Source organism: Pimephales promelas, chromosome 18 (assembly GCF_988280905.1).
Source record: "Pimephales promelas chromosome 18, fPimPro1.hap1.1, whole genome shotgun sequence".
NCBI classification, from domain to species: Eukaryota; Metazoa; Chordata; class Actinopteri; order Cypriniformes; family Leuciscidae; genus Pimephales; species Pimephales promelas.
Window position 1 is genome coordinate 33,588,221 of NC_142786.1, and position 26,346 is coordinate 33,614,566.

Genomic DNA, 26,346 nt, shown 5'->3' on the forward strand with positions numbered 1-26,346 from the left:
ACTCGTTCCCAGTCCGTTTCTGGCCCATTTGGGTGGAATGACACGATTAGTTGACTGTCTCCCACATCATCTCTTCCCTGCTGATATAACCAGCTCACAACATGCACAAAATAGTGTCCAACCTAATCATAATTGTGGGCAATCTTTTTCCTCGGGTGACAAGCCTGTGCTCGTAGCCTTCCATCAACAATACTCAGCGAGACTGAAAAACGGCACAGGGAACAGAGCATGACATGCCACACAAACAGAGACACTTAAAGTGGTTTGAAATACAGCGAGCGCTTATTAAATTGAGGAGAACAAGAGGAGGATGGGACGACCTGTCATCACAGGACCACAGCGTTCAGAATGATCATCATAATCATAATCGAGACGGCAGAATAACTGCGAACACTTTACAGTTCGGCCAGTTACAGTTGTTAATGCAACTAACAAAGAACAATAAGCAATATGCATTTGTTGCAGTATTTATTAATCTTGGTTAACATTATTCAATAAAAAATACAACTGTTCAATGTTAATTCACGTTAACTCAGGTCAATTAAATAATATTAACATAGAGAACCATAGATTTTATGAATGTATAAGTAAACATTAACATTTACTGAGAATAATAAAATAGTTAATGTTAACTATAATGTAGTTAACTAATGTTAACAAATGTAGCCTTTAGTTCAATAGTACAACAGTAAAGGGATCCCAAATATATTTAATTACTTTTTTTCTATATTTAAAAGTCCCAATTGAGGCCCAAAATCACAAAGTGTGACAGATATATCAAACAATACTGGCAAAAAGAAAGTTTCCTTAGATGCAGAAGGGGTTTGTGCATTTATTGAATATTTTGGACGAGATACCGTACGGATGCCATCATTACACATACAGGACCTCTGATTGGGTGAAATGATTTTTGGAACATTATATAATCTGCTTTTTAGGAAGTATTTTGTTGATCTAAAAGATGATCCAGAGAAATGAGATGCACCTTAAATACTTGTCAATGGGATATCTGTTTTTTGCTTTATTATTATTATTATTATGTGGTATGGGGGATTGATGCAACAATGTAGAAAGAAATGTAGAACAAAAATGAAGTGGTATGAATTGTTTAATTTAATGACCGATAACTGCTGAATAAAAATAGAGTAAAACCACCAACTATTTGAGTCTTAATAAAGTCATGATTTTTTACAGAACATACTAAAATTTATTGATTAATGAAAAGTATGTCTCATGTTTAAGACACCAAATGAGACAATAGTGAATAATCAAAAAGTAATACAAATGTACAAATTATTTTAAAAAAGACAAATCACATTTCTAACAAACTGGAAAAGACTAAACTCGCCATACTTAGAGAAACATTTGTGTGTTCAATATTTACACAGTTATATGGTGTGCTGCAATAGGGCCTACAGCAGCCCCTGTCGTTTCAGATCCTCGTAGGTCTTCTTGTTGACCACGTTTCCACTGGAGTCTTCATATTCCTCCTGCAAGGCAATAAACACACAAATCATTCAATTAAACTAAACTGCAGTAATTTCAAAAACTTGACTAATCTTTCAACCTCCAAAAAAAATGTTACTTTTTTTTATAATAATAATAATAAATCCCACAGCAAAAGCAGAGCGTAACATTAAACCTGATGCTCGAGGCAGAGCAGAACGTGTCTCTGTTGATCATAAAGTCTTCAGAAACTCACCTCAGTGTCGGGCTGCCATCGCTCCAGTGCTTTCTGTGACTTCAGCTTTGACCAGACTATTGCAGGAAAATACAAGGACCGATAACATTAGGGTCACTTTCCAAAACAATCCCATTTGTTTTTTATTAACATGGACAAATAATCATTTAACCAAATACTAACACCAATGATATTAAAGGCATTTTTCTCAGCTCAAGTAGTTTGTCTTAAAATGCCCCTATAAAGGATTTTTGTAAATGACCTTTCATGTAAGGGTAGAAAAATTAATAATTTTTTAAACAAGTCACAAGTTGTTTCGTTGTGACATCAGAACGGTCCCCACATGCAAACCGAGGCATTGAGAACTTTGTAAGTGTGCGGACAGTTTAATAAGAAGATACTTTATAAAGACAGTCCACTTCGCATATACAGGCAGGAGCCATCTTGGAAAACAGTCACGACCAGTCGATGTACGACAGCCGTGCTCATCGAGTTGAACTGTGATCTCTAATGGGCCTTTGTTTCCGGAAGAAAGCACTGAGCGCATAAGAGAAGCACTGAACGCAACAGAGAAAATAAGAAAATTGGTGTACCTGCGGACATTGTAAAGCTATGGACACCGAACAAGAGAGTGAGACCTACAGTAATAATTTCTGTATCTACGGGCCAATTTGAACTTTTAAATCCACTTCAAAACGGTTCAACTAAAGCTCAAAACCTAACAATATACAAAAGCATTCAGCAATTACCTATATTTCTACATTAATACAAAAGGGGAAGCTTAGGAATAATTCTCTACTGTAATAATAATAATACATTTTATTTAGAAAAGCGCCTTTCGAGGTACCCAAGAAAACTGTACAAAATTGGTGTAGTAAAGACCATACAAACAGTACACTACATAAACAGTACACTGTGAAGTACACACTACATAATATGCCAAGATGGAGAGACAATATAAACACCCTCAAATGGCATACATGAGTGCACTGAACAAGAGGTCAAGACAGTGCAAGCAAAACCAGCGGGCTGACCTTTACAGTCGATGGGGCCGACAAGTAAGATAAACTAAAAAAATGTGTTTTTAAAAATGGTTACACTTGTACTTTGGAGAATCCCAAGTGGAATAATGTACGTAAGCACCGTAATGTAACCTTTGACCAAGAAACATACGGCAGTGAGTTATAAAGAGCAGACTGCTTTCACTCTTATTCTGTAAAGAAATTCGACAAAAGAAAACGCTGTATAACGCTGCCTGCTTTAAGAGTTTTATGAGTGTGTTTACTGGGGGGACCTTTGCCAGTGTTATGGAGAATGAGTGTATTTGAGACACGTATGCAGTGTTTTGGTGATTTTAGTGAATTTTGAATGTGAAATTAAAGCTGCGGTAGGTAACTTTTGTAAACAAATATTTTACACATAATTGTCATTGTGTCCTGCCAGTAGAATATGAGACCGATAATCTGCGAAACAATCAAGCTCCTCCCAGTGGAAACACACCGCTCCCTGTCAGGAACAACCAATCAGAGCCAGGGGGAGTGTCTTAGCAGTGTCAATCACACTCATGTACGCTCTGATCACACCCCTCTCTTGCACAGCGGGCGCCGTACCGTTCATCAAACCAAACTCAAGATAGCCGTTGTGCTGCAGCTTACTAACGGCGGAGAAACAACCTAAACTGGCAACTTACATAATGATTTGTGGACCAAGTCTGTAGTCAAAGTATAGGCTGGCCTAAGTCAATGTAAAGCATATTGTTGATGTTTCATTCCTACTGGTGAATAGGTCATATAACTGGTTATCCGCCATCATCGGTGGCTGTGTTTAATAGCCTGAGCGTTCACGGCAGGCTCCGCTCGTTTATATGTTCAGACTAAGTCAACGGTTTCGATCCCTACTGGAGCTTTAACTGCTGTGCCAAGTTGAAAGTTGGTAGGAGAATTGTGTGAAGAGTTTTGAAAAAGTGATTTGAGAAATGTGTCTGACTGATTCTTAAAAAAATAAAATAAAAAATAATAAATAAAAAAATCCAGTTGTCAACTAGCTGGATATTTCATTATGAACACTACAACATATCCATTAAGAATTAGTGTACTCACGGGATACTGCATCCTCAATCTGGGTGACGTTGGCAAAGTGGGCTGTATTAGGAATACCCAAACAGCGCATGCCATGTGCATGACGCCACTCCTGAAACGGAGAAAGCAGATCTCACTTCGCTGTCATTCAAACACTATACGACAGCCACTGCAATTAGTACACAAGACCGTCTGCATTCACTTATATCTATTTATAATAGCACATTCTATCCCTCATATTGGAAAAGCACAGTTACGTTATTTGTTCATTTACAACTTCATATTTATACAGTTTTCTATGTAATTATAGAAATTAGTAAGTAAAATGAGATCCTGCTCTATAAATACATTGACTGGTATAGAGCAATTTGTCTTGGACACTTACTGCAAAGTGTCTTTGGAAAGCTTTGGGTCCTCTGTACGTGTAGTTCCCGCAGATCTCACAGTTGTAATTGATGTTCAGACCGTGCAGCTTGTACAGCCAGTATGGAATTGGCTAAAGAGACAAAAGGCAGGGTTAATGATCACAACAGTCCCATTTAGCTTCTGGACAGACTGGAATCAATTAATCATCTCAACATCTACTTTTAACGAACTTTCCTTTAGCCAAACCTTCCCACTACAACCAAACCAAGCCTACCTTTCCATCCCAGCCGAGCGGCAGGTTTTTGGGGTTGTAAATGATCTCATTATCTTCATCTTCACTCTCACTTTCACTGGGCTGCTCTTCATCCTCCTCGTCTCGCTCCTCTCCTGTGCGCGCCTGCTTCCTCTGAACGTTCTCATGGGTCAGCTGCCTTTGTTCCTACAACAAAATACATGAGTTTCGAGTTATCACAGCAACGTCCATAATAGACGGCACCTTACCAAAACTAAGTGGTAACCAGAGCAGAACACTAGCATACGCGTGGGGACATGGTGGCCATAAAGGGATGGACATGGTCAGACACAATGCTCAAGTAGGCCGTGGCATTTAAACGATGCCCAATTGGCACTAAGGGGCCTAAAGTGTGCCAAGAGAACATCCATTACACCACCACCAGCCCAACAGTGGGAACAAGGCATGATGGATCCATGTTCTCATTCTGTTTACGCCAAATGTCCCATCTGAATGTCTCAACAGAAATCAAAACATTTTAAGTCTTCAACTGTCCAGTTTTGGTGAGCTCTTGCAAATTGTTGCCTCTTTTTCCTATTTGTAGTGGAGAATGAGATGAGTGGTGCCCGCTGGGGTCTCCTGCTGTTGTGTTTTTACTTGGTAACTGAGTAGATTGTGAAATACTCAGACCGGCTCGTCTGGCACCAACAGCCACGCTCAAAACTGCTTAAAATAACCCATGAATTAAGGTTATGGAGTTCAAATATATTTTTGTTAATAAAGTTGTTTTTCCACTTTACACAATAGAGCCCATTGCATAAAGCCACAAATATCTTAACTATTTATAGACATACTGTAATTGAGTCATTCATTAAAAACAGAAAGACGTATTGTTTCGACCGTACTCAGAGGCTGTAGAAACAAGGCAGTGAAGTTTGTTACACACTTCCACACCCAACCGTTTGTTTTTTTGTTTTTTTGGTTTACTTATTCAGGAAATTGATTGTTGAAACATTGATTGAAATTAAGATTCGATTTATACAAAATAAAATTCACTTTAAAGAAAAGCTTTCTACAAAACAAAACTTAATGAAGCGGTCAAAATGACCGACTGAATAACTTTGCAACTTTAATAAGGATTAATCTACATTTTGTGCCTGGTAAAAATAGGCCTGTAAATATATAAGCATGTTTTTTTAGTTAGATATAATATACTGTATATTTTCATTTGCATTATAAGCACACCATCGTTCAATTTTTAAGTAATTCGTTTGTTCTTTTGCAAATTAAATATTGCTAAATTGTAGTACATGTGAAATTAGAGACTAAACACAAAACTATTAAAATGAAAGCAGGCAGACTTATTTACCCCCAAGATCTCCACATATTCATAAATCTGAGCTTCAAGAAAACCAATCTCCTTGTTGCGCTCCGAGTCTCTGCAGAAACAAAAGAAGAAAAAAAAAATCAAGTAAAATTGAACAGGCAAAGCATGGCTGGATCCAAGTAAAAACACAAATGTGAGTCCCTGCTGGTTTCCTGAACAGGGATGGCTTACTTCTTTGGTCCCTTGGCTTTGGGATTTTTGGCAAACAGTGAGGGGTCCAATGACTCCAGAGATTTGCCCTTAGTGCTGAACAGACGCTGTGCCCTCTCCTCGAGTGTACTACAAACAAAACATAAATCACACACTCTCTACCAGACATTACATTCAGACTCCAGAATCAGGGACTGTCAGTCATATGAATCTTTTATTTAAATTCAGTTAAAAGTGAAACTAGAATTACAGAGATTTCCACGAGAGCAGGACTTTACTCACCCTCCACATTTGAGGCCTAAAGCCATGAGAGCAGACTTCAACCTGTCCAGACCCAGAGACGCCAGCTCCTACAGGAACGAAACAACAATTCTGAGTTTTCAATAGAATTATTATGTGTGTGAGAGAACAAATTAAAACATTCTTAGATAGAAAACAGGAGGGAATCAAAGTAAACAATAATGTGATGTTTGTAACAGACAAGACTAGAGAAACGGACCTCCCAGGAAGAGAACGCAGAAAGATCCAGATGGGCTCCAGCGTGGGTCAGAGCACTACTCGTCTCTTTCTGCAACACAAAAACATTCAACTTAGTTCCTCATGCACTCATTTAATATAGGACAGAAGAACTACTCCTTAAATTCATAAAGAGAGCTAATGAACCCCAGGATAGGGTGGGGTACGGTATGCAGATATGGAAGATGCCACATGACGGTAGTAATACAGTGGTATAACCATAGAAACCCTAACCCTTATACACCTCCACAACGACAAAGCAGAAAAATACAGTCCATTTAGAAAGTCATAAGACTGAAATTAAATTGAAAAAATATTGAAAACATAAAACATTGCAATATAAAAATATCAGGCTTTGGAAGAGCATAAGACAGTTGAACAGCGTTTAGACGGTAGTTGATAAATGATAGTTAGTTAAATGCCCCTTTGCGCCACCTGGCGGTCATTTCGCGAACAACTTTGAATGCAACTGGTTTATTTTAGCACAAGTGGCAGCGGTGATGGGCTTCTGGTTGAGTACCTACACCTCACTATCCTGCAATACTTCTTTGGTAACCTCCAATGGAACATCAAAGGTTATTTCAGCAGTGATGATGAATATTAAATAATCAATAAATGGTCACGTGTGTTTGGAGAACATGCAGCCACTGCTGAAACACATGTAATATGATCTGTAGAGCTCATTATTGTCGTCGCAAACCCACCGGCCAGCCTGGGAACATCCCGTTCTCCCACTTCTTCTCAAACTCGACCAGGATCTTTCCATAGAGGTCATTCTGATCCAGGAGAGGCTTGACCCGATCCGTGTATTCCTGCAGGTACTCCAACAACATCTCCAGATACCTGCAAGAGCAGACACAGCTCACTGCTTTGGTCCATGGTGACAGCCTACGCTGTAAAATTATATGATTTAAACTAATAATACATGTTTGACAAAAACAAGTTTGATAAAATGATAAACCTCACATTACAGCCTTATAAAGGATCATTTATATCTATCGATATTATTTTTTTCAGTCGAAAAGTGAAGTGTGAAGGGGATATGTTTTTAATGACCCTAAAACTATACTAAAATATAAAAATAAGGGGAAAATGTTTTTACTTTAACTATGAGGGAGAAATAAAAAAAATAAAAAAACTATACTTGGTTAAGATATTTATATTTATCTGGACATCACCTTTGGCCACTACTGTAAATAATAATAATATATATTTGGTCAACAAAAATAGCAAATCGACTGAAAATACAAATTCACTCACTCTTATGGAAAACCAAAAACCTATGAATATGACTAAAAATATATATTTTTATTATTAGTATTAAATAAAAACGCATGTAATTTTTATTTCGATCGGTTGTGTATGGTATTAAAAATGAGCAGCTTTCACATACTTCTTATACTCAGCATTCTTCCTATCTTTAGAGATGTCAAAGAGCTGATCGAATGTTGACAGATAAGTGACATACTCCAGTTTCTAGAAGAGATCAATAGACAAAAGCATTAGAATCTTTTACTCAATTATTTTAAGGCAGACAATTCAAATAAACCAGTAAATCAAACAGTACCTCAACTCCTTTCAGATTAGTGTACTTTAGGTAGCAGTCGTGGAGATCCAGGTAACGCCCGTAACCTTCTTCATCAGTGAACTCCACCAGATCTGTGATCAGCAAGAAGACCCGTTTACACCAAGAACAGGAACTAGAACTACACTACGGTCCACACCAAAGGATATCATTTTCTGTTTGTTTTAAGCGCGCGCTGCAGTTATAACGTCTTCCGCTTTAAATGCTCAAGCTCAATGTTTTTATCATTTATCAACAACAACAAAAGTTGTGAAAGTGTTTCCATCTTTCTCATTATTTTGTGTACTTATTGCTGTAACTGTGGTGTGAGACTTCTCTTTTAATGATTAGACCCTACAAACTAAATCAAGACTTATAAAAAAAATTAAAAGGCATTTCTTTAATATTTAGGGTTAATTCCTAATCACTGTAGGTATTATAATGTTCTATTATATGCCGTCTCATTAGTGATGATTGCCTTATCAAACACCCCTTCCAGTCCTCAATACTTACTTTGTGCCTCCTCACTAGGGTTGTCTTTGGCTTTCATGAGCTCTTCAAACTCCACTGACATGGGCACACAGATCTGGAATAGACAAGTGTATATTTAGAGTAGAGTGTATATTTAGCAAAATCATGCAATTCAGAACAGGGTGAGAGTGAAAGACAGCAACGTCAGGTCTACCTCATTAGGGTGTTTTCTGTGGAACTCCTTGATCTGTTTGAGTCGGTTGTAGAATTCAGCAAACTCGTTTGGACCAGAGATTGCGTTTAGCTCATCCTTCCTCATTCTGAAGAACAGACACACAACACAGCCATGTTATCACAGACAATGAGGGAGATATATTTCGAAACGGATTCAATTGTCCTCGAGAATGTTTTACCCATCTTTGTCTTCATACAAGTCTCTGAGGTTTGCGCTCACTTCCATGTACCTCTGCATGTAGTAAATAACACAAACATATCAGGTCTTTGACTTTAAAATGTGTCCATAACTGTGACATTAAATGAATGAATGAACAACAGATGAATCTTACATCCAGCATAGCTCTCACTCGATGATCAGAGTTGATCTGGTCTCTCAGCTGTTGAACAGAAAAAGGAACATTTATCAAATAAATAATACAGCATGTGACTTCAACCAATCAGATATTAGAAATTATATAATAATTATATAATGCTTGTGAAAATGGCATAAATTATTAAAACATACAACGGTGTGATTGTTTACACATGAAAATAACTAGTTTGAAGGAATCATATCAGGAAAACATAATGTTCATTTTGTTCTAGCTTACATTGAGGTGACAGGGACATAACCGTGCATTGATGGTACGTAATGTTTACAATGGTATTACTATTACGTTATTTAATAGTAAAGTTCAAATTATGTTTGTAACTTTTGAAACATTTGAAGGTACTTCAAAATACCATGGTCGTAAAAAACGGTAGCTACAGAAGCAAAAGCAGGCTACGTCAATTCATGTATTAGCATAATTTAAATTCATTCGCAGATCTGTAAGATTACCGTGTTTTTTTTCGTCAGCATCTCCTTCGTTTTGGCGTCCATAAGTCTCTCTTTCTCCTCGTGGTATCGACGCTGTTGCTCTAAAATCGTTTCCATTGTGATTTACTAAATTCAAAGTACCTAGTTTATTCAATTGTTATTTAGTTTAGCCTGCGTACGCGCGTGCAACTTACAACAGGAAATCGATCCCGAGTTCATTTCAGTCGGCAGGAAACATGAATAAGAGAATAAAGGTTCCGACATTCCGACAGGCAACTGAATGACACCATTTAGTCTTGTTATATATACAAGACTAACACACATTGATATGTAAATCTGAGAATTTGATAGGCATTTTACCATTCTAGATAATTAAAAACAAATAACATTTAGAATAGGTCTACAAGAATTCACCAAATCCCACCTGAATGAGAGAATTAGATTCTCTAATTAGATTAGATTATTTTCTAATCCCGTTTGAATTTTGCAATGAATGTGAACATATGTTGTTTGTGAATTTTTTATAAAATTTTTCGTGTAAAGAATGCTACAATTCAGCAGGTAGAATTTTCATACGGTTGGTGTGAGAGCACTTTGTGGACTACAACTCTTCGCTGCTTTCGACGCGTTTGATTACGTCACCACCACTAGCACACGGACCCCGCTAAACATGCCTGTCTTTGGTGCACTTCACCGCGTTTTCTTTCAGGGAGAGGACGAAATTTCGACTTTTGACTCTCGATTCGTGCCAATGTAGTTTACAGTGATAAACAAATAATAATAAAACATGTTTTCGTTTGATACTTACAGCTGTTTGGGGACTATTTTATGCTGTCTTTACATTTTGTAGGCTGTTGAAATGCTTAATAGAGTAGCCTAATGTCTCCTAATTTATTACTGTTCTTTGACCAAATTACAGAAAATAATCCAGTCTTGATTTAGATCTGGAGCAAACCTTTAGTAGGTGTTGTTAAATCATTAGCATGATCGGGAAACCTTTGATCCAGCAAATCTGGATTATCCTTATCCCAGAAGGGAGGATTCAGGTATCATAGTGTATGTATTACACACATTTATATTTGCAATTAATACATTTTAAGTCGACAATCTACTAAGCCTTTCAGTAAAGTTTAGAGATTTTGTACCCATAAAATTATTCCTTTCACAACAGTCATTCATCACTGAAAATGATGACAATCACTGCACACAAACCAGTAAGTAGTTTAACAAATGCATCCCCATAACACGAAAAATGTGTGGGTCAAATAAATGATCTTTTAAAAAAAAGACAAAACTCAAATAGAAAATTTCATTTGTTCCATTTTCAGTATCTTCAAATAAAAAACGTGACAGCAACATGGAAAGGTCCCGTTCTTCACCTAGCCAGCACTGTGATGCACAATCCCATTTAAACAGCTGGAAATCTGCTTTTGGAAAATGTTTATCATGATCAAACAGCGCAAATGATAAATACCGGATCATAGATAGAAAAATGTGGGATTTACAAATCTGGATCAAGACTACTTGTCTAATCCTTGGAATTTACATCAGTGGAAAACACCTGCAATGCAAACTCTGAATCGTGCAAATAACCACTCTATTACCTTGATAACTTGCATTTTACAGAACCCGTTGGTCTAAAACCAAAGTAAAGACGAATCACGTGACCATAGAAAGGTACTTTATTAGTATAAATGTACAGTTGTAGCACACGCGGTTTAGCGGTAGCGGTGCAGCTGCAGGGTGTTGCGTCTCTTCCAGGCCGCGCGACGAGAGCCGCCGATGGTGAGGTGGAACTTGTGGCCCTTGCCCAGACCGCGGCTCTTCTTGCCAGCGGACGTGAGCCCGCGCATCTCCCGGTGCTTGTGCACAGCCTTGGTGATCCATTGCGTGTCGGGGTTGCGCCGGATGGCTTTGTGGAAGGTGTCAATGAGGATCACTTCAAAGAACTTGTATGTGGAATCTTCACCGACCCAGTAAGAGTTCAGCACCCGCAGACCCCCGCAGTGACGGCCAGCGCGCTCCTGAAAACACACACACACACACAGCAGAGGGGTCACGACACCACACCTGGACACAGGCCACAAACTACACAGGTGTTCAACTGTGTACATTAAAGCCACTTGTATAAAAATAAAACATATATAAAGCAAGACTTTTCAAACCACAACAAATATGTGTATTGCAGAAAGCAGAGGAAAAGGTAAAGTACAAAACCAAATTAATCCAAAACATGAGACATGCTTTATATATTAAGGTCTCAAAATAACTTGCGAGATGCAGTTAATGCTATGCATCAGATGCTCTGCTTGTTGGCATCAGATACAGATGCTTATGTTGATGATGATAGAATGTAATTTAGCACATAATACAACTTCAGTATGAACACTGTAGGACATAATTGGACAGGGTGTATTGAAGTGTATAAATGTAGAATATATTTTAGATGGAGCAAGCATGAAGGAGGCCCTCTAAACAGTAGCCAATTACCTCCGTCTCGTGGCACAGACTGGCGAGTTACTGGCGCCCGTCCCACACTACAGGAGATTTAAAACCCCATCTGACGGCAGCTCACGCTTAATCAGTGCAGATTTACTCGAATCTTAAACATGCTCACACTACAAGATTGGGAAACCGCAGCGCATCACACACTACAGTGTTATTAAAGGGTTAGTTCACCCAAAAATGAAAATTAAGTCATTAATTACTCACCCCCATGCTGTACCAACCCCGTAAGACCTTCGTTCGTCTTCGGGACACAAATGAAGATATTTTTGATTAAATTTGAGAGCTGTATAACTACCACATTGGCTCCTAAGGGACTGCCTCTTGACGGCCCAGAAAGTCAATGAAGAAAATGTTTAAATATCCCAAGTGACTACCGTGGCTCAACTATATGTTTATCAAGCGACGCGAATACTTTTTGTGCGAAAAAACAAACAAAAATAACGAGTTTATTCGACTATTTCTTTTCTTCCTTGTAGGCCAGAGCGAGACTTCCTTAGATTTCCACGACGCATGCGCGAGAATTGCGATCTGAAGTAGTGTAAGCTGATGTGAGCAGATCGCAGTTCTCACGCATGCGTCGTGGAAATCTAAGGAAGTCTCGCTCTGGCCTACAAGGAAGAAAAGAAATAGTCGAATAAACTCGTTATTTTTGTTTGTTTTTTCGCACAAAAAGTATTCATGTCGCTTGATAAACATATAGTTGAGCCACGGTAGTCACTTGGGATATTTAAACATTTTCTTCATTGACTTTTTGGGCCGTCAAGAGGCAGTCCCTCAGGAGCCAATGTGGTAGTTATACAGCTCTCAAATTTAATCAAAAATATCTTCATTTGTGTTCCGAAGACGAACGAAGGTCTTACGGGGTTGGTACAGCATGGGGGTGAGTAATTAATGACTTAATTTTCATTTTTGGGTGAACTAACCCTTTAAGATCATCGTGCCAGAGGAAGCGGCTCACGTGATCTCACACAGCAGATCGGAAGCAGAAACGCGGATGTAAACAGAATAAAGTGATACGGTCGCCGTGACGAAGGAAAGAGAATTATTTTTAACCCATAAGAACCCGGACCATTTTCCCCTTATAGGAAGACTACGGGGCATTTAAAGAGTAAATGGAGAACTAAAACATGTTTCTGCTGTTCTTTAAATATAACAACTTCCTGTCAAAGACCTGTAATCTTACAAATGTGTCTCATTGGGCATTTAGGATACATTTATGTTACATATGTCACATTGGGCTTTTATTTTAACACATTTTGGAAAATAGATACATTGTCATTTTTTGTTTATTTTCTTTTCCACAATATTCAAAAGCATGTTGCGTAGATATTATGTACAATATTTATATTTATACCACAAGATAAATACAATTAAAAAAAAAAAACTTTTCAGAAGTGATAGTTTTTGCATTTTATTAGCTTAGCCACATGGCTGTGATGCTCACGTACCTCAGCGACGGACTGCAGGCTGCGCGCGAACTTGATCTGGTTGACGCCGTGGTGCACGGGTTTGCCGTACGTGGCACCTTTAGGCACGGGGCGCTTGCGACCTCCACGGCGCACACGTATACGGTAGATGACGTAGCCTGTTTGGGCAAGAGCACAGAGAGCTCAGATACACACAAAAACAGTTAAAGGACATTCAATTCAGTGGTTAAAATAACTGACCGACAAATATCAGCGATAACCAGATGAATATGACTATAAGACATCACTGTTTCAGCACCACACGCTACAAACATCTCATTATATTGCTATGCAGTGCATTTAATCACAAAATCAAATTCATAGGCACAATACATTTCCCAGAAATATTTAACTAAGTAACAGAAAATAAAGTAATGATCCAAAAAACCTGGGTAATGCTAAACTGTGTGGTTAATTCATTAGCACCTCAACCGCTCTCTCAAAAAATGTCTGAAATTAGTGACGGGTTTCGACGTCACAGTTCGTTACAGGGGTTGGGGAGAGAAACACTAACAATTACAAGATGATACACTCCGGTAAGTTGTACTTGTGTCAACCTCTCTTCGCCTCAGCAATGGGATTGTTTGATTGGTTTGAAAATCGTTTCACTCGTACTGAAGTGCTGTGTGTGATATATCGCCCAGTAAAGCCCGAGACACCACTCACTCACCCTGTTTGGCCTTGTATCCCAGTCTGCGGGCTTTATCGGGTCGGGTGGGTCTCGGAGCCCTGTGGAGGGAGGACAGCTGCCGGTACTGCCAGCACCGCACACGCAGCAGAAACCGCATCACGTCCGACTGCTTCTTCCTCCATAGCTCCTGCATGTACTTGTACGCTCCCATGATGCCTCACCTGTGACACCAAGAATTAAAGTCATGAAACCGCAGGATTAATGAACATACACGTGCAGACAACTTGGATGTTGATTTTATTCAGAAGTTGACTATGCTCCTAAAACTTTTACAAACACCATTTTACTCACCTGTGTTCACATTACATGAGCTCATTAATACTACACGAGCACTTACACTCTTAATACAACATCACAAGCAGCCTTACACACACACACACACACACTAACTCGACTCGTGTCCGCAGTGTACGGCATTATCACCCAAAATATGATGGGTCAGACATCTAATGAGCAGATCACAGCTCTAATCTGCAGGAGTCACAGTTTTAAGATCTTATATTACATATCCAAAGCAGTTGCTTAAAGGGAGAATAGCCATTAGCAGTGTGTGTTGTGGCGACTGAGTGTGACACACGTAACGTTATCCAGTCACGCGAAAACAACTCAAATCTGAAGTCACAATGATTTCGGAAACCCTTTAACATGCTATGCAAGAAAATGACATTTGGCATAATATAACATGTTTAATTCAGATCTGACTGAAAGTGGAAGAAACGTGCAAACTCGGCATGACATTAGCTACCTAATCTTCAAAGTTTAGCTTTAAAATGACTGTACATCACCCCTTATGGGAGAGAAATAATGGTTAGAAAGGACAGCTAAGATATTCCGCATTAAATACATTAATTGTGTGATCTGGATGTCATTAAACACATTGAGATATTTGATGGATTCTAAAAGCAGAAAATGAGAAAGTCTCGCTTACTTGATGGCGTACTAACCGGAAAGAGAGATGAGATTTACCCATAATGCTTTATTAGAGTTTTTCTTGCGAATTTCCGGTTCCGTTCCGTTAAACAGTTCTGGGAAATGTAGTCTGTATTTAAGAATTAGATTTTATAAGTCACAATCGTATTTAACCGAACAGATACACTGCGCTGAAACATTTTCATAACACATATATTCTTAAATCTCAAGTAATATATCTTTTTTTGTTTGTTTGTTGTTGTTTTTTGCCACCGTTCTCTTATCAGACCCCGGAAAACAACTCCCGGAAGGAACGTTTGATAACACCAGTCAGTCTAGCACACAGTGATGGTATTAAAAGTCTTATATTAACATTAATCTAATTTAACATTGATCGATTTCTTCGATCATATGTTTATTGTCAAGCAATCCGCGAAAGGTGAGTTATTGAGTTATTGTTTAGTAATGAATGCATGTCTGGTCTCAAGTTAAGACAACTGGTCAATGCCTTTAACCATCATTATATAATATAACAAACACTATACTGTGAATTATGTTTATTTTATTTAAGCTATGCAATATTTAATGTAAATGTAAATATATTTATCACTGCCATGCATGATGGTATCCAAAAGTCTGTAACCACATTAAAAATCAGTTTTGCATTGAAATCTAAAAATATATAAATAAATAGAAAGACAGAAAAAAAATCATTGTAACATTTAAAATAAAGAAACGATTGCATCGAGGTCAATAATAATCAGTGTTCCTGGGAACCTAATGCGAATTTCTTGCTTCGATTGCTAAAACATGTTAGGGAACATGAGCATCATATAAAGCATAAGCAAATAATTAAATTATGTTTCCCCCCAGTTTAAATGGTTACATTGTTATTTATACAAATAAATTAAAAATTTAATTTAATAAATGATGGAAAAACTAGAAAACTAAGCATTTTTGCCTAATTTGACGTTCACCTGTCATGTTTTTACACTGCTGCTCTGCTGGTGGTTCTGGTTGTGTTGTGTGTGTGTGTGTGTGTGTGTGTGTGTGTGTTTGTTTCAGACTAGGGAACTATGGGTAAGGGTTGTAAGGTTGTGGTTTGTGGTATGGCATCGGTGGGGAAAACAGCCATCCTGGAGCAGTTACTGTACGGCTCTCACACTGCAGGTACGTGATCCGTCCATAAAACACAGTGTTATGAAGGTATAAGTAGACATTAAATGAAACGGGTCCTGTTTCAGGTGCAGAAACAAACGACACTCAGGAGGACATATATGTGGCGTCGGTGGAGACGGACCGCGGCGTGAGGGAGCAGTTGCGTCTGTACGACACTAGGGGGCTCCGCGACGGGCTGGATCTGCCCAAACACTTCTTCTCCGTGGCCGACGGCTTCGTGCTGGTCTACAGTGTGGACAGTCTGGAGTCCTTCAGAAAAGTCGAGCTCTTGAAGAAGGAGATAGACAAGTCCAGAGACAAAAAAGAGGCAAGAAGATTTAAAATACTAATATATATTTCTTTTAGTGATTTCCATGAGAATTATGGCCCAATTTACAATTCTTTGGATTCTGGAGTAAAGTAGGACGTGGACAATCTGACTTCACCCCAGCGGACACCCGTGTTGATGTGCTGTGTGTGCTTGTGCAGGTGATGGTGATCGTGCTGGGGAACAAGTGTGACCTGCGCAGCGAGTGTCGACAGGTGGATCAGGACGCTGCCCAGCTCTGGGCTCGTGGGGAGAAGGTCAAACTTTGGGAGGTGACCGTGACCGAGAGAAGCACACTAATCGAACCCTTCACCAGCCTCACCAGCCGCCTCACACAGCCTCAGAGCAAGTCTGCCTTCCCTCTGCCCGGACGCAAGAGCAAGGGAACCCCATCCAACGACATCTGAAGTCACAGCACAGTTCCAGCTCTATAATCTGCAATCAACATGTTTAAGGGCTTCTGATGGGGAAGATCCATTTACACACAAATAAATGCACTACTGTTTTAGGTCATGTTTGTCCTCAGTGATGTGGAGAAGGTAGGACACAGATGCACTCCATAGTGAACTGCTGGTTTAGTGTGCTTGGTTTACCATCACGAGAAGTGTTTTTGGTTACACTTTACAATAAGGTTTGTTCAAACCAGAAAACTACATCAGTTATTACTATAAATAGTACTAGTAAATGTTAATCTCAACATTTATGATTAAAATCAAGTTGCATCTGCTAACATTAATGAACACGAGCTCACATGAACTAACAATAAACAGATTTGTAATAATTAATGGTAAGAAAGATTAATAAGTACGGTAACAAATGTATTGCTTACTGTTAGTTTATATTAGTGAAGTAAATTAGTGAAGTAACTAATGGAACCTTATTGTGAAGTGTTAATGATTTAAAAAGTACTAAAACCGTAAAACAGGTCATTCTCGTTGACATTGAGGTTTTGTAGTTATTCTCAATAAAACACTACTGCTTTTTTGTTGAATCTGGCAGTACAACTAATCCTAATATGATGATTATTTATCAATTCAATTTCAATTTTTTTTTCAAACTTCAATCTAACCTGGACATGAGAATCCCTAGTTGCATTTATGCAAAATGGTCTAATGGTATGGTATATATATATATATAGAGGTGAACTTGAACTTCATTCAGCCAGCAAGTGCTTTAAAATTAGTTAATAAATATATGTAACATTAGGTTGTATATTAAAGTTATGCAGTTTGATGTCTTCCAGTATTATTTCCAAATACAACTATAATCGTAGTTTTAAAATCCCAAAGCGACGTATCTCATGTAGCTAGTGGGAAGAAGTCGTGTGTAGTCCAAAAAGATAACATGCGTAATGAGTGTCCCTGCTATAGCAGCTCGTGGAAATCTCCAATGTTTAAAACTCACAAATTGTAAGATCCTTCTTGTCTTCGCACATGTTCTAATGTATATAACAGATTTAAACAAATACTTCACTTATGCACTTTGTAATGTTTTGATTCAACAAAATAAATATTTATTGACTGTCTTTTTTTCTGCTTGCCGCTGCATTTCAGTTCATTAAAAAATGTGCACATCAAAGTTGCTTTAACAGCATTCTGGAAGCTCCTGTAATGCAGGATATCTTAATCATTTCTTTGATTTTGGAGTGAAATATGCTCTATAGATGTTCTTGGCAGGCTTTGTGACATGTAGTAGAAATATACAAGTGTTTTTCCACCTGAATTATTGCATTGTTGTTGACATGAGAGAGACTGCACGATAGTGTACACCAACTTCCACTTTAATATTGGTGGGGAAAATACATACATGGAACAATCTCGCTAAAGGCTCGTGCCGTGATTTAATTTGACAAGAATGACAAAGCTTCAAAAAAAGATTTACAACAAGGCGGCAAAGAAAACACATTAAGATCCATTTTTGTCAAATCATGATGCTACTTGAGCCAAGGGAAACAAACACAACAACAAAAATCAAAGCTGGGAAAGACGAAATAATTGAAATTTAAATTGAATTTAAATTCCATCATAAAACCCCCCTGTATCTGCCCGGACCCCCCCGCCCCCCCGCACACACACACACACACATACACACACTCGGAGGGATCATGTGGCGTAGCGTTTGGTCCACTGTTTGGCTATCCTGTCGTGCTCGGGTCTGTTGGTGGTGTACTGCGTGGCGATGCTTCCTACCAGCGGGTCAGCTGTAGAACAGGCACATGATTCTTCAGGTTAGAGACGAGAGTGAGCTACATCTACAATCTATACAGGCAGACTCCTACAGTAGCGTCTCCATCAAAAGCGACTGAACTGAAGTCCCTTGACAACTCGCAGGGAGTGGACAAAAGTGATGTCAGCTGGGGATTTGTTTATAATGACCCTACATTTTACACAAAAATAAATATAAATATGAGGGAAAACATTAAACTTATATTTATCAGACAATTAATTGGCAAAAAAAGAAAAACAAAAAGCTTACAAGACAAAACATGCATTGAATACCACAATCTTTTTTTAAAATTTAGTTTTTGCACGTGTTCATGTCTTAGTATGACAGCCTGGCCAAAGATTATATAAATAATTGACTCCACACACAACTACGCAACATGCTTTTGAAAATCTTAAAACACATTTTGAACAATATTTGAAAAAAGGGTAAAAATAAAAACTTTCCTAAGCTGGACATCACTTTTGGCAACTACTGTATTTAGCCCAAAGGATACTTCAGTTTCTTCAATGTACATAGTGCAAACACAGACAGATTTTTCTAATAGCAACACAATACTATAAAATCAATCACAACAATACTACATATATTGGGTGAATGTCCATTTGAAATGGATTGAATTTTTAAGCAACACTTTGCTTTTATAATTAACTAAACGTAGCATCCATTCATCTGAAACGTGCTGCGTTTTATAATCCAAAGCGACTTTTATGATCAAATTAATGCCAAACACGCAAGCATTGATTTGGATTGAACTTATGTGTTGCGTTTTTTCTCTAAAAAATGTTGACCTGTGAATATGGTAAATACATGTATTCAAGCCTTCAGATAAAATAAACTGTCGTGACCCGTTTAGTTTTAGACCCATTTCTGGTTTCAGCCCAATTTTCATTTTGATGCTTCCCTAATTGCTTAAATAAAATGGAAAAACCCGTTATGCCAATTCCGTCCGGTTCGGATTCATGGCCGGTGGACTGTTGCATCTCTGAACCGTTTACTCATGAGGTAAAGGTGAAACGCACAGAGCGCTCAGACATGAGGTGAACTGAAAATGTGTGTACGCAGTTGTATACATGAGCATTAAGCGACTGCATAAATGCCCACACCTGAAACTGCCTTCTCTATAGTCTAGGTCAAATAGGTGGAGCTCCAACACACTGACAAACACTGGAGCTTCAGCCCATGACCAGCACATCCGCTCTTCCACATGGGTGAGCATCTTACCGGGGTTACAGTCCGTGAGGAGAGAGCAGATGGACAGCAGCACTTTGGAGATGGTGAGTGCCGGGCTCCAGTTGTCCTTCAGGATGTCCAGACAGATCACGCCCTGACTGTTGATGTTGCAGTGGTAGATCCTCGTGCGAAACGTCACCTGACAGATCAGGACAACAAATCCGCATCAAGTGACTCATCAGAGAACTTAAACTGGGTTAGTTCCCCCAAAACTGAAAATGAAGACCTGCAAACTCCTCCGAGTAAAAGAGGGGCCAGTGGGTGGTACGTGCCCCTGCTCAGATAGAGTCTAATGGTAACTATTCAATTCTTAAAAGACATAAGCGGGGGTGAGGGGCCTGATGATCAAACTCTACAGACGCTCATAAAAAAGTCATTTATTTGATTAAAAATACAGAAAACCCTATTGTGAAATAATTTAAAATAACAGTTTTCTTCTTGAATAATTTTAAAATGCAGTGTATTCCCTTCCCTGTGATGCAAACGCTGGATTTCCAGCACATTTCATATCATCACTGTTGAAAACAGATGTGCTGTTTAATTATTTGTGAAAACCGAGTGTTTTTTCAGGATTTTTTGAAGAATCAAAAGTTCAAAAGAACACATTTAATTGAAATTGATTTTTTGAAGAGTGTAAAAGTCTGTAACTTGATAAATAAAATACATTGTTGCTAAATAAATGTATTAATTGATTTTTTTTAAAAGTTACTGATCCCAAACTGTGTGAACAAAATCATTATGCTGTCAGATGTACGTGTGCATTATTAATATTGATGGGGGGGGGCAAGGCTCTGTATACCTTGGGTGGTTTGAAGGGGTAGTCCGGCGTGAAAGCGATGTCCAGGAAGAACACTCCTCCCTCATACACGGACCCCGGGGGACCCAGGATAGTGGACCTCCACTCATAGATGTTGTCTCCTTTAGGGCCGGCACTGACAACACAAAGGGTCAATCGCACAAAAGTCTGTTATATCTGTAGAATTTTAAGCAGCTTTGTCTAGAAATACATCAAAATGGAAAAACTGTGTTCTACAAACCAGCGTGTTATAATTAAGACAATACATTTAACTACTATGGTAAGAAACACCATAGTATATATATATAGTTTGCAATATTAAGCGGAACAACAAGCTTTTTAGTACAGTTAAATATATATAAGACTGTTTTTAAAAGGTTAAATTACGGATCTGAAACTTCACAGAAGGAACTTCATTTACAGCTTTTATAAAAGTCAGCTAAACGCATCTGTCCCTCGGCGTTTTCAGGGCAGTGCAAATAAACTGTCCAAAATATATATCCTAAAAATAATCTGCACGGCAAATTTAGGCTCAAGTTTACCCAGCAACAAAACTTGACTCAAAAAATAATGAATGAATACATTTAGCAAGAATGTATTAAATCATCAAACTTTTATGTAAAACCATTTGTTACACCAGATTCCAATCTGAAATAAAGCAGTTCTTTTAAACTTTATATTCATTGAAGAATCCACACGAAAAACACAAGCTTCAAAACAGATCTCTCTCTCTCTCTGTCTCTCTCTCTCTCTCATTAAATTCCCTCATCATCACATATTACTAGCAAACAACCAAAAATCCTCAGAATTTGACTTTGCTTCATTTGCAAATGTCTGTTTTAAAAGGCATGTGTTAGTTTTAGACTGTCCATGTTAGCAGGATACAGACAGTTTTGCACTGAACACATTTTTGCTACAAGATTGCACTATACAAACATTTATCGGTATGGTTAATAAAACAAAAGGTGCGGATATTAAAGACATCTACTGCTTATGTGAGATGGGAAAGACCAAACGCAGTCGTATGTCCCACAGCTGTATCAAACACACACGCAGTCACAGCAGCACTGACTACATTATGGAGACAGGCTATTTCATTATATTTTTGCATTTACAATTATTTCACATTCAACTGCAAACCTACGCAAAGCAAGTGTTCAGCTCTTCACCAAACGTCCCATGACAACCAAACCAAGAAGAGCAGCTTAACTTCGTCATAGAGGATCACTGAAGTCTGTCAGATATTAGGCCGACAGAACACAACCTTCTAACTTCAAGGCTTTATATCCGTGCACAGATAACAGATAACACTGATCGATTAGACGGCATCAATGTCTCCAGATGCAAAGCGACGGCTCTGTTTAATGTAGTCGAAAGTTTGAGTGGCAAAACAAGCGAAAGCGCCGAAGAACAGCAGCTCTGAAACACGTTCTGTTTGTCCTACAACAACCTCTGAGCTAACATCATCTATAAACACACACACACACGGACACACACACACACACTTGTCTGACAACATCAAAGGTCACAGGATCCTCTGGGGAATTTACAATGCCTACTTTTGCTTTGAGACACAACACACACACACACACACACACACACACACACACAGCCAGAGGTCTTAAAAAAAAAGAACAATACAATAAACACCATGAGAGGAATATAGCGCTGCTCAGGCTAGACTATTGCTCATTCAGGGTTAGTGATCTGATGAACTACAGACAACAAACAAACCTCAAATCACATGGTTCGTTCTCCTCGGTAAAGTTGGCATCCCATTAAACAAAATAGGCCTAATCCCCAAATCGATGCTATTAGTTTCTGCTGATTTGTGGCGCTGGGCTGGCGTAGTGTTCGAGATATTAAACACTACTGTTTTGGGTATTTCCCATCACTCTCCACCCCATGTTGTTCAGATCACTCCAATAGTTATTAGTGGTTTTGTGCCATTAAAACAAACACTGACCGTTTCCTTCCACAGATCACAGAACAATTCAGGAGCTGTACAGTCACTCCAGCCCATTTCATTTCAATCACACAGAACTGCTATCATCCGTGCGTGTGTGTGTGTGTGTGATTAGTGCCCGTTTGTGCTATTAAAATGAACATTGTATTTATATGAACTAAGGTTAGGGTTAGGGTTAGGGTAGGGGGAAAGACAAACCCCACCCCCGCAGAAGAAGATCAACGCCTACTTCAACACGGCCGGTTTAGCCCCGCCCACCCCCGCATTCACGCATTACACGCATAGCTAAATAACATAGATGCCTACCTCGTGATGACACACTGGATCGAGCTAGCGAGCGATACAGAATATTGTGGAAGAAGACAGTCTCTGCATCAGCTTCCTCTGGACTCCAGTAGGACTGCATGGATAAACTTTATTTATAATGACTGATGAGGGTAAAACATCATCGTCTGTTTGGCCAATCATTCGCCATTTTACAACATTGGACGTTTTCAAAACACTGACGGGTGAGTTGAAACTCATTATAATATGCAAAACTGTTGTCCACTCACAGCAGTGGGCGTTTACTTCCAAGTCTTCGGCGCGAGACGCCCATTAAAACCAGCGTTATTCAGCTAGGCTCAAAACTAGGGTAGAAAATAGCCGATTACTGACTCATTTTGATGTCGTTGAATGCAAACGACGAATGCAAGCGAACGTCATACGTTGACCTCACACAACAATACAATAAAATTTAAAAAGCCAGTTCATGACCCCTTGAAACATTTAACATTCCTAAGCGTCTTACAAAATTTGAACAAGAGCAACTTGTCAAGAGCCAACATGACAATCAATGATACCAACCACACTCTGTTATACTGTATTCTCTGGAAAAGTCACATAAATTATACATTTTTTACATTTATTACCAACACAAACGCATCAGATCGTGCTGTTCTGGTGAGCATTTCGTGCTCAGGGGGTTATACTGGAGCTCTCTGGGTCAAATATATATAACACTTTCCTGATAATCCACTCTTAGACTAAACTAAATTAAAGTTCATTATCATGCTTATCCCTCACTCCAGCTGGGTTATCTAGAACAGGACACAGCTACAGCACCAACCACACTTTGACCTCTCTGAATCAGGTACATTCATGTATGCAACTGATGCCAACCACATACAATTAAAGAAGAGCTAGAGGATACACTGCAACTACAACCAAGACCAAACATTTCAATAGGAATCTGTGCAGTTCGGAGTCGAATGGACAATGCCCTGAGCAGAGTTTGCACGTCACACAAATTTGCCATCTTCACCAACAAAAAGATGTTTTGTTTGAAAGCGACTTCTGCGCTTCATATAAATTGACAATAGACGATGGACCTTTTTTGGCCAATGATGTCTCGCTTATGTGACCTCTGTTTGCTGTATGAAGTCTGTCTGTTGCATCTGGTTCTTCTTTAATCATGATCCAAACATTGATACCCACGAATGCAGGTGGAGAATTTCAATTAAAGCCAAAGCGTTCCCTTACCTGCAGTTGGGTGGGGGGTCCAGCATGATGTCAGCTAGCTCTTTCTGAATCCTGAAAATAAACATGAAAGCGGTGAAACCCGTCGTCTGAGAAAGAAAACCTCCTGCCTAAGACGACGTGACGCCGCCTTCAAACCACTGCACTCGACGACAAAACATCACAGGAGTCCTTTTGGCATTGATGGTCTAGTCAGAATAATTTAGGTTAATCAGATCAAAGACAAATGAGTTCCAGCACCACACTTGTTTTATGATAGAAATGTTATACGACAGACAGCAATATCCAGTCAAATAAAGTACTCAACTTTGTCTAAATTTGCTATTTTAAATGAAAAAAATGGCTACGTTTTAAGTTAGTAGGGCTGTGGCGAGACGTTCATCTCACGAGATGAGACACAAGATTGGGTTCACGAGAACGAGACGAGATTTTTGCACAATTTTTCAAAAAATTCTCAATGACAAAATTCATGACTGGATAAATAGCATGCAGGCACATTTTGCAATCAGTCTCTGCAATCTTCAGAGACTGCATTTTTGTTGTTTACGAGGAGAAGGTTTTCAGAATCGTCCACTTTGAAACCCGTTTTCAAAAGTTTGCGTTTTCAGCAACCAAAACGGTGTTGTGTGAACCTCCTCTAGATGTGACGAGAGCCATTTTCAACCTAGATGTTTCAATTATTATGTATATTTGAACTTATAATAGAATTTAAAAATAGTTCAAATTGATCATTTTATAGTATTTTTAAGTTTACCCCCTTAACCACCAAACATTTTATTTTTCAACGTATGTTTTCATTTCCATTTTGAAACGCTCTCTGTAGGTATTAAATATTTGCGAATCTTTAAGGCTCACTTAAATTTGATTGAAATCATTTGACGTGATGCTCGTCTGAATCCATAACGGAGTCCCTTTCACAACGCTCTTGATAACTTCTGGTGTGTAAAATCTTTGAGGCGACTGCGTGACCGTTCAGTACACAGTCTAAATATCGGATTTAGGACCACACATGGAAGTGGCACAGATCAGAATTGAAAAGATCAGATGCCATGTGGTTTGAGTTGTTCACACTGCCATGAGAACAACAGATTTGAGTCACGTATAAATGCATTTGCCCAGTCTGAAATAATCTAGCTCAGATCTGGGCTCTCCTCACCTTTTGGCGCTGGTGGAGAGGAGTTTGGAGGTCTTGCTCATGTTGGCTTTATCTCTCTTTTTCCCAGGTGTGTCTTTCTCCTGCTGCTGATGGGTGGAGGAGGATGAAGAGGAGGATGATGAACTAGAGCTGGCCCTCGAGTCCTCATCCGACATCCCGATCTACGAGAGAGAAACAAACATAACACACTTCCCTGAGAAAAACTGTGTACAACACTGTGTGAACAGAACAGCGTATCTACGCAAAGATTAAACAGTGTGTAACGATGCAGTGTGGTGTAACGCTGTGTGAGTGTGTAACATCGAGTGTTTCGACGCGGGTTTGACCTTTAACTCCAGATCAACAACACGGCCGATCCTGCGCATGATTACCCCTGTTTCATCCCAGAAAAACAGCAAAACCAAACCACCTCTAAACCGACAGACGTTAATCCGTCGTTTGTTTTCGTGTTGTGGATCCGACGCCGAATCTGAATCTGATCGAAACGAATCCGTCGGCGACACACGCGATCGATGACACGAGATTAAACCGAAGGAAGTCAAGCACAAACACGCAGTTCACCAAACTCAAACTTTACCCCGTCCCACAAATGCGGTGAATAGATAGTAAAAACACAGTAATTGTGTCGTCATCATAACTACGGGATCGTAGTTGCCTGAGACCGATCTTCATTTTAACATCGATGGGTAATTGTTTCTGACCCTTACCATCCAGACGAGAATAACGGCATCCTAACGCACCACCGACGTAAACATGATAGAAATGTGAAGTATATTGTAAGGTTTGAACGGTTGTGTACCTCTCTTTGTGTCCGTGTGTGTCCGTGGACGCGCGTGTCTCTCAGAGCGGAAGTGCTGAGAGAGAGAGAGAGAGAGAGAGAGAGAGAGAGAGAGAGAGAGAGAGAGAGAGAGAG

The 26,346-nt window shown here is 39.0% G+C and overlaps 4 protein-coding genes across 5 annotated transcripts; 1 reads left to right on the forward strand and 3 right to left on the reverse strand.

Moving 5' to 3' along the window:
• Nucleotides 1–1,090: 1,090 nt before the first annotated feature.
• sf3a3 (splicing factor 3a, subunit 3) lies at nt 1,091–9,741 on the reverse strand. The gene is made up of 17 exons (XM_039651447.2): nt 9,503–9,741; nt 9,012–9,059; nt 8,859–8,911; nt 8,660–8,765; nt 8,488–8,560; nt 7,978–8,069; nt 7,804–7,886; nt 7,115–7,253; nt 6,394–6,462; nt 6,177–6,244; nt 5,916–6,023; nt 5,727–5,796; nt 4,400–4,564; nt 4,145–4,255; nt 3,781–3,871; nt 1,703–1,758; nt 1,091–1,490 (listed from the first exon to the last, which is right to left on the reverse strand). Exons 1-17 carry the CDS (start codon nt 9,596–9,598, stop codon nt 1,413–1,415), a joined length of 1,506 nt encoding a protein of 501 aa, XP_039507381.1. The 5' UTR covers nt 9,599–9,741; the 3' UTR covers nt 1,091–1,412.
• Nucleotides 9,742–11,145: 1,404 nt separating this feature from the next.
• rpl15 (ribosomal protein L15) lies at nt 11,146–15,148 on the reverse strand. Its single transcript, XM_039651454.2, has 4 exons — nt 15,075–15,148; nt 14,126–14,307; nt 13,438–13,574; nt 11,146–11,505 (listed from the first exon to the last, which is right to left on the reverse strand). The coding sequence occupies exons 2-4, from the start codon at nt 14,295–14,297 to the stop codon at nt 11,200–11,202; spliced, it is 615 nt and encodes a 204-aa protein (XP_039507388.1). The 5' UTR covers nt 14,298–14,307; nt 15,075–15,148; the 3' UTR covers nt 11,146–11,199.
• Nucleotides 15,149–15,361: 213 nt separating this feature from the next.
• Nucleotides 15,362–17,204, forward strand: nkiras1 (NFKB inhibitor interacting Ras-like 1). The gene is made up of 4 exons (XM_039651455.2): nt 15,362–15,494; nt 16,121–16,225; nt 16,300–16,541; nt 16,703–17,204. Exons 2-4 carry the CDS (start codon nt 16,132–16,134, stop codon nt 16,946–16,948), a joined length of 582 nt encoding a protein of 193 aa, XP_039507389.2. The 5' UTR covers nt 15,362–15,494; nt 16,121–16,131; the 3' UTR covers nt 16,949–17,204.
• Nucleotides 17,205–18,305: 1,101 nt separating this feature from the next.
• ube2e1 (ubiquitin-conjugating enzyme E2E 1) lies at nt 18,306–26,346 on the reverse strand. Of its 2 annotated transcripts, none has more exons than XM_039651453.2 (6): nt 26,233–26,346; nt 25,434–25,594; nt 24,281–24,331; nt 20,797–20,929; nt 19,989–20,136; nt 18,306–18,741 (listed from the first exon to the last, which is right to left on the reverse strand). In XM_039651453.2, exons 2-6 carry the CDS (start codon nt 25,586–25,588, stop codon nt 18,644–18,646), a joined length of 585 nt encoding a protein of 194 aa, XP_039507387.1. In that variant the 5' UTR covers nt 25,589–25,594; nt 26,233–26,346; the 3' UTR covers nt 18,306–18,643. The 2 variants fall into 2 exon arrangements, with proteins under 2 accessions (XP_039507387.1, XP_039507386.1); XM_039651452.2 differs by having other exon boundaries at nt 26,141–26,282.

Excerpts from the sequence above, each read along its gene's own strand:
- sf3a3 (XM_039651447.2), bottom strand. The coding sequence starts at position 9,598 with ATGGAAACGATTTTAGAGCAACAGCGTCGATACCACGAGGAGAAAGAG. Across the intron at positions 8,766-8,858 it reads TTGTATGAAGACAAAGATGG|AATGAGGAAGGATGAGCTAA; the intron begins GTAAAACATTCT and ends TCTGTTCTTCAG. Across the intron at positions 6,463-7,114 it reads GGATGTTCCCAGGCTGGCCG|AAAGAGACGAGTAGTGCTCT; the intron begins GTGGGTTTGCGA and ends TTTGTGTTGCAG.
- ube2e1 (XM_039651452.2), bottom strand. Across the intron at positions 20,137-20,796 it reads ACCCCTTCAAACCACCCAAG|GTGACGTTTCGCACGAGGAT; the intron begins GTATACAGAGCC and ends CTGATCTGTCAG. Across the intron at positions 18,742-19,988 it reads CCTCACGGACTGTAACCCCG|CTGACCCGCTGGTAGGAAGC; the intron begins GTAAGATGCTCA and ends CCTGTTCTACAG.
- nkiras1 (XM_039651455.2), top strand. The coding sequence starts at position 16,132 with ATGGGTAAGGGTTGTAAGGTTGTGGTTTGTGGTATGGCATCGGTGGGG. Across the intron at positions 16,226-16,299 it reads GTACGGCTCTCACACTGCAG|GTGCAGAAACAAACGACACT; the intron begins GTACGTGATCCG and ends GTCCTGTTTCAG. Across the intron at positions 16,542-16,702 it reads AGTCCAGAGACAAAAAAGAG|GTGATGGTGATCGTGCTGGG; the intron begins GCAAGAAGATTT and ends GTGCTTGTGCAG.
- rpl15 (XM_039651454.2), bottom strand. The coding sequence starts at position 14,297 with ATGGGAGCGTACAAGTACATGCAGGAGCTATGGAGGAAGAAGCAGTCG. Across the intron at positions 13,575-14,125 it reads GGGATACAAGGCCAAACAGG|GCTACGTCATCTACCGTATA; the intron begins GTGAGTGAGTGG and ends TTGCCCAAACAG. Across the intron at positions 11,506-13,437 it reads GCCTGCAGTCCGTCGCTGAG|GAGCGCGCTGGCCGTCACTG; the intron begins GTACGTGAGCAT and ends GTGTGTTTTCAG.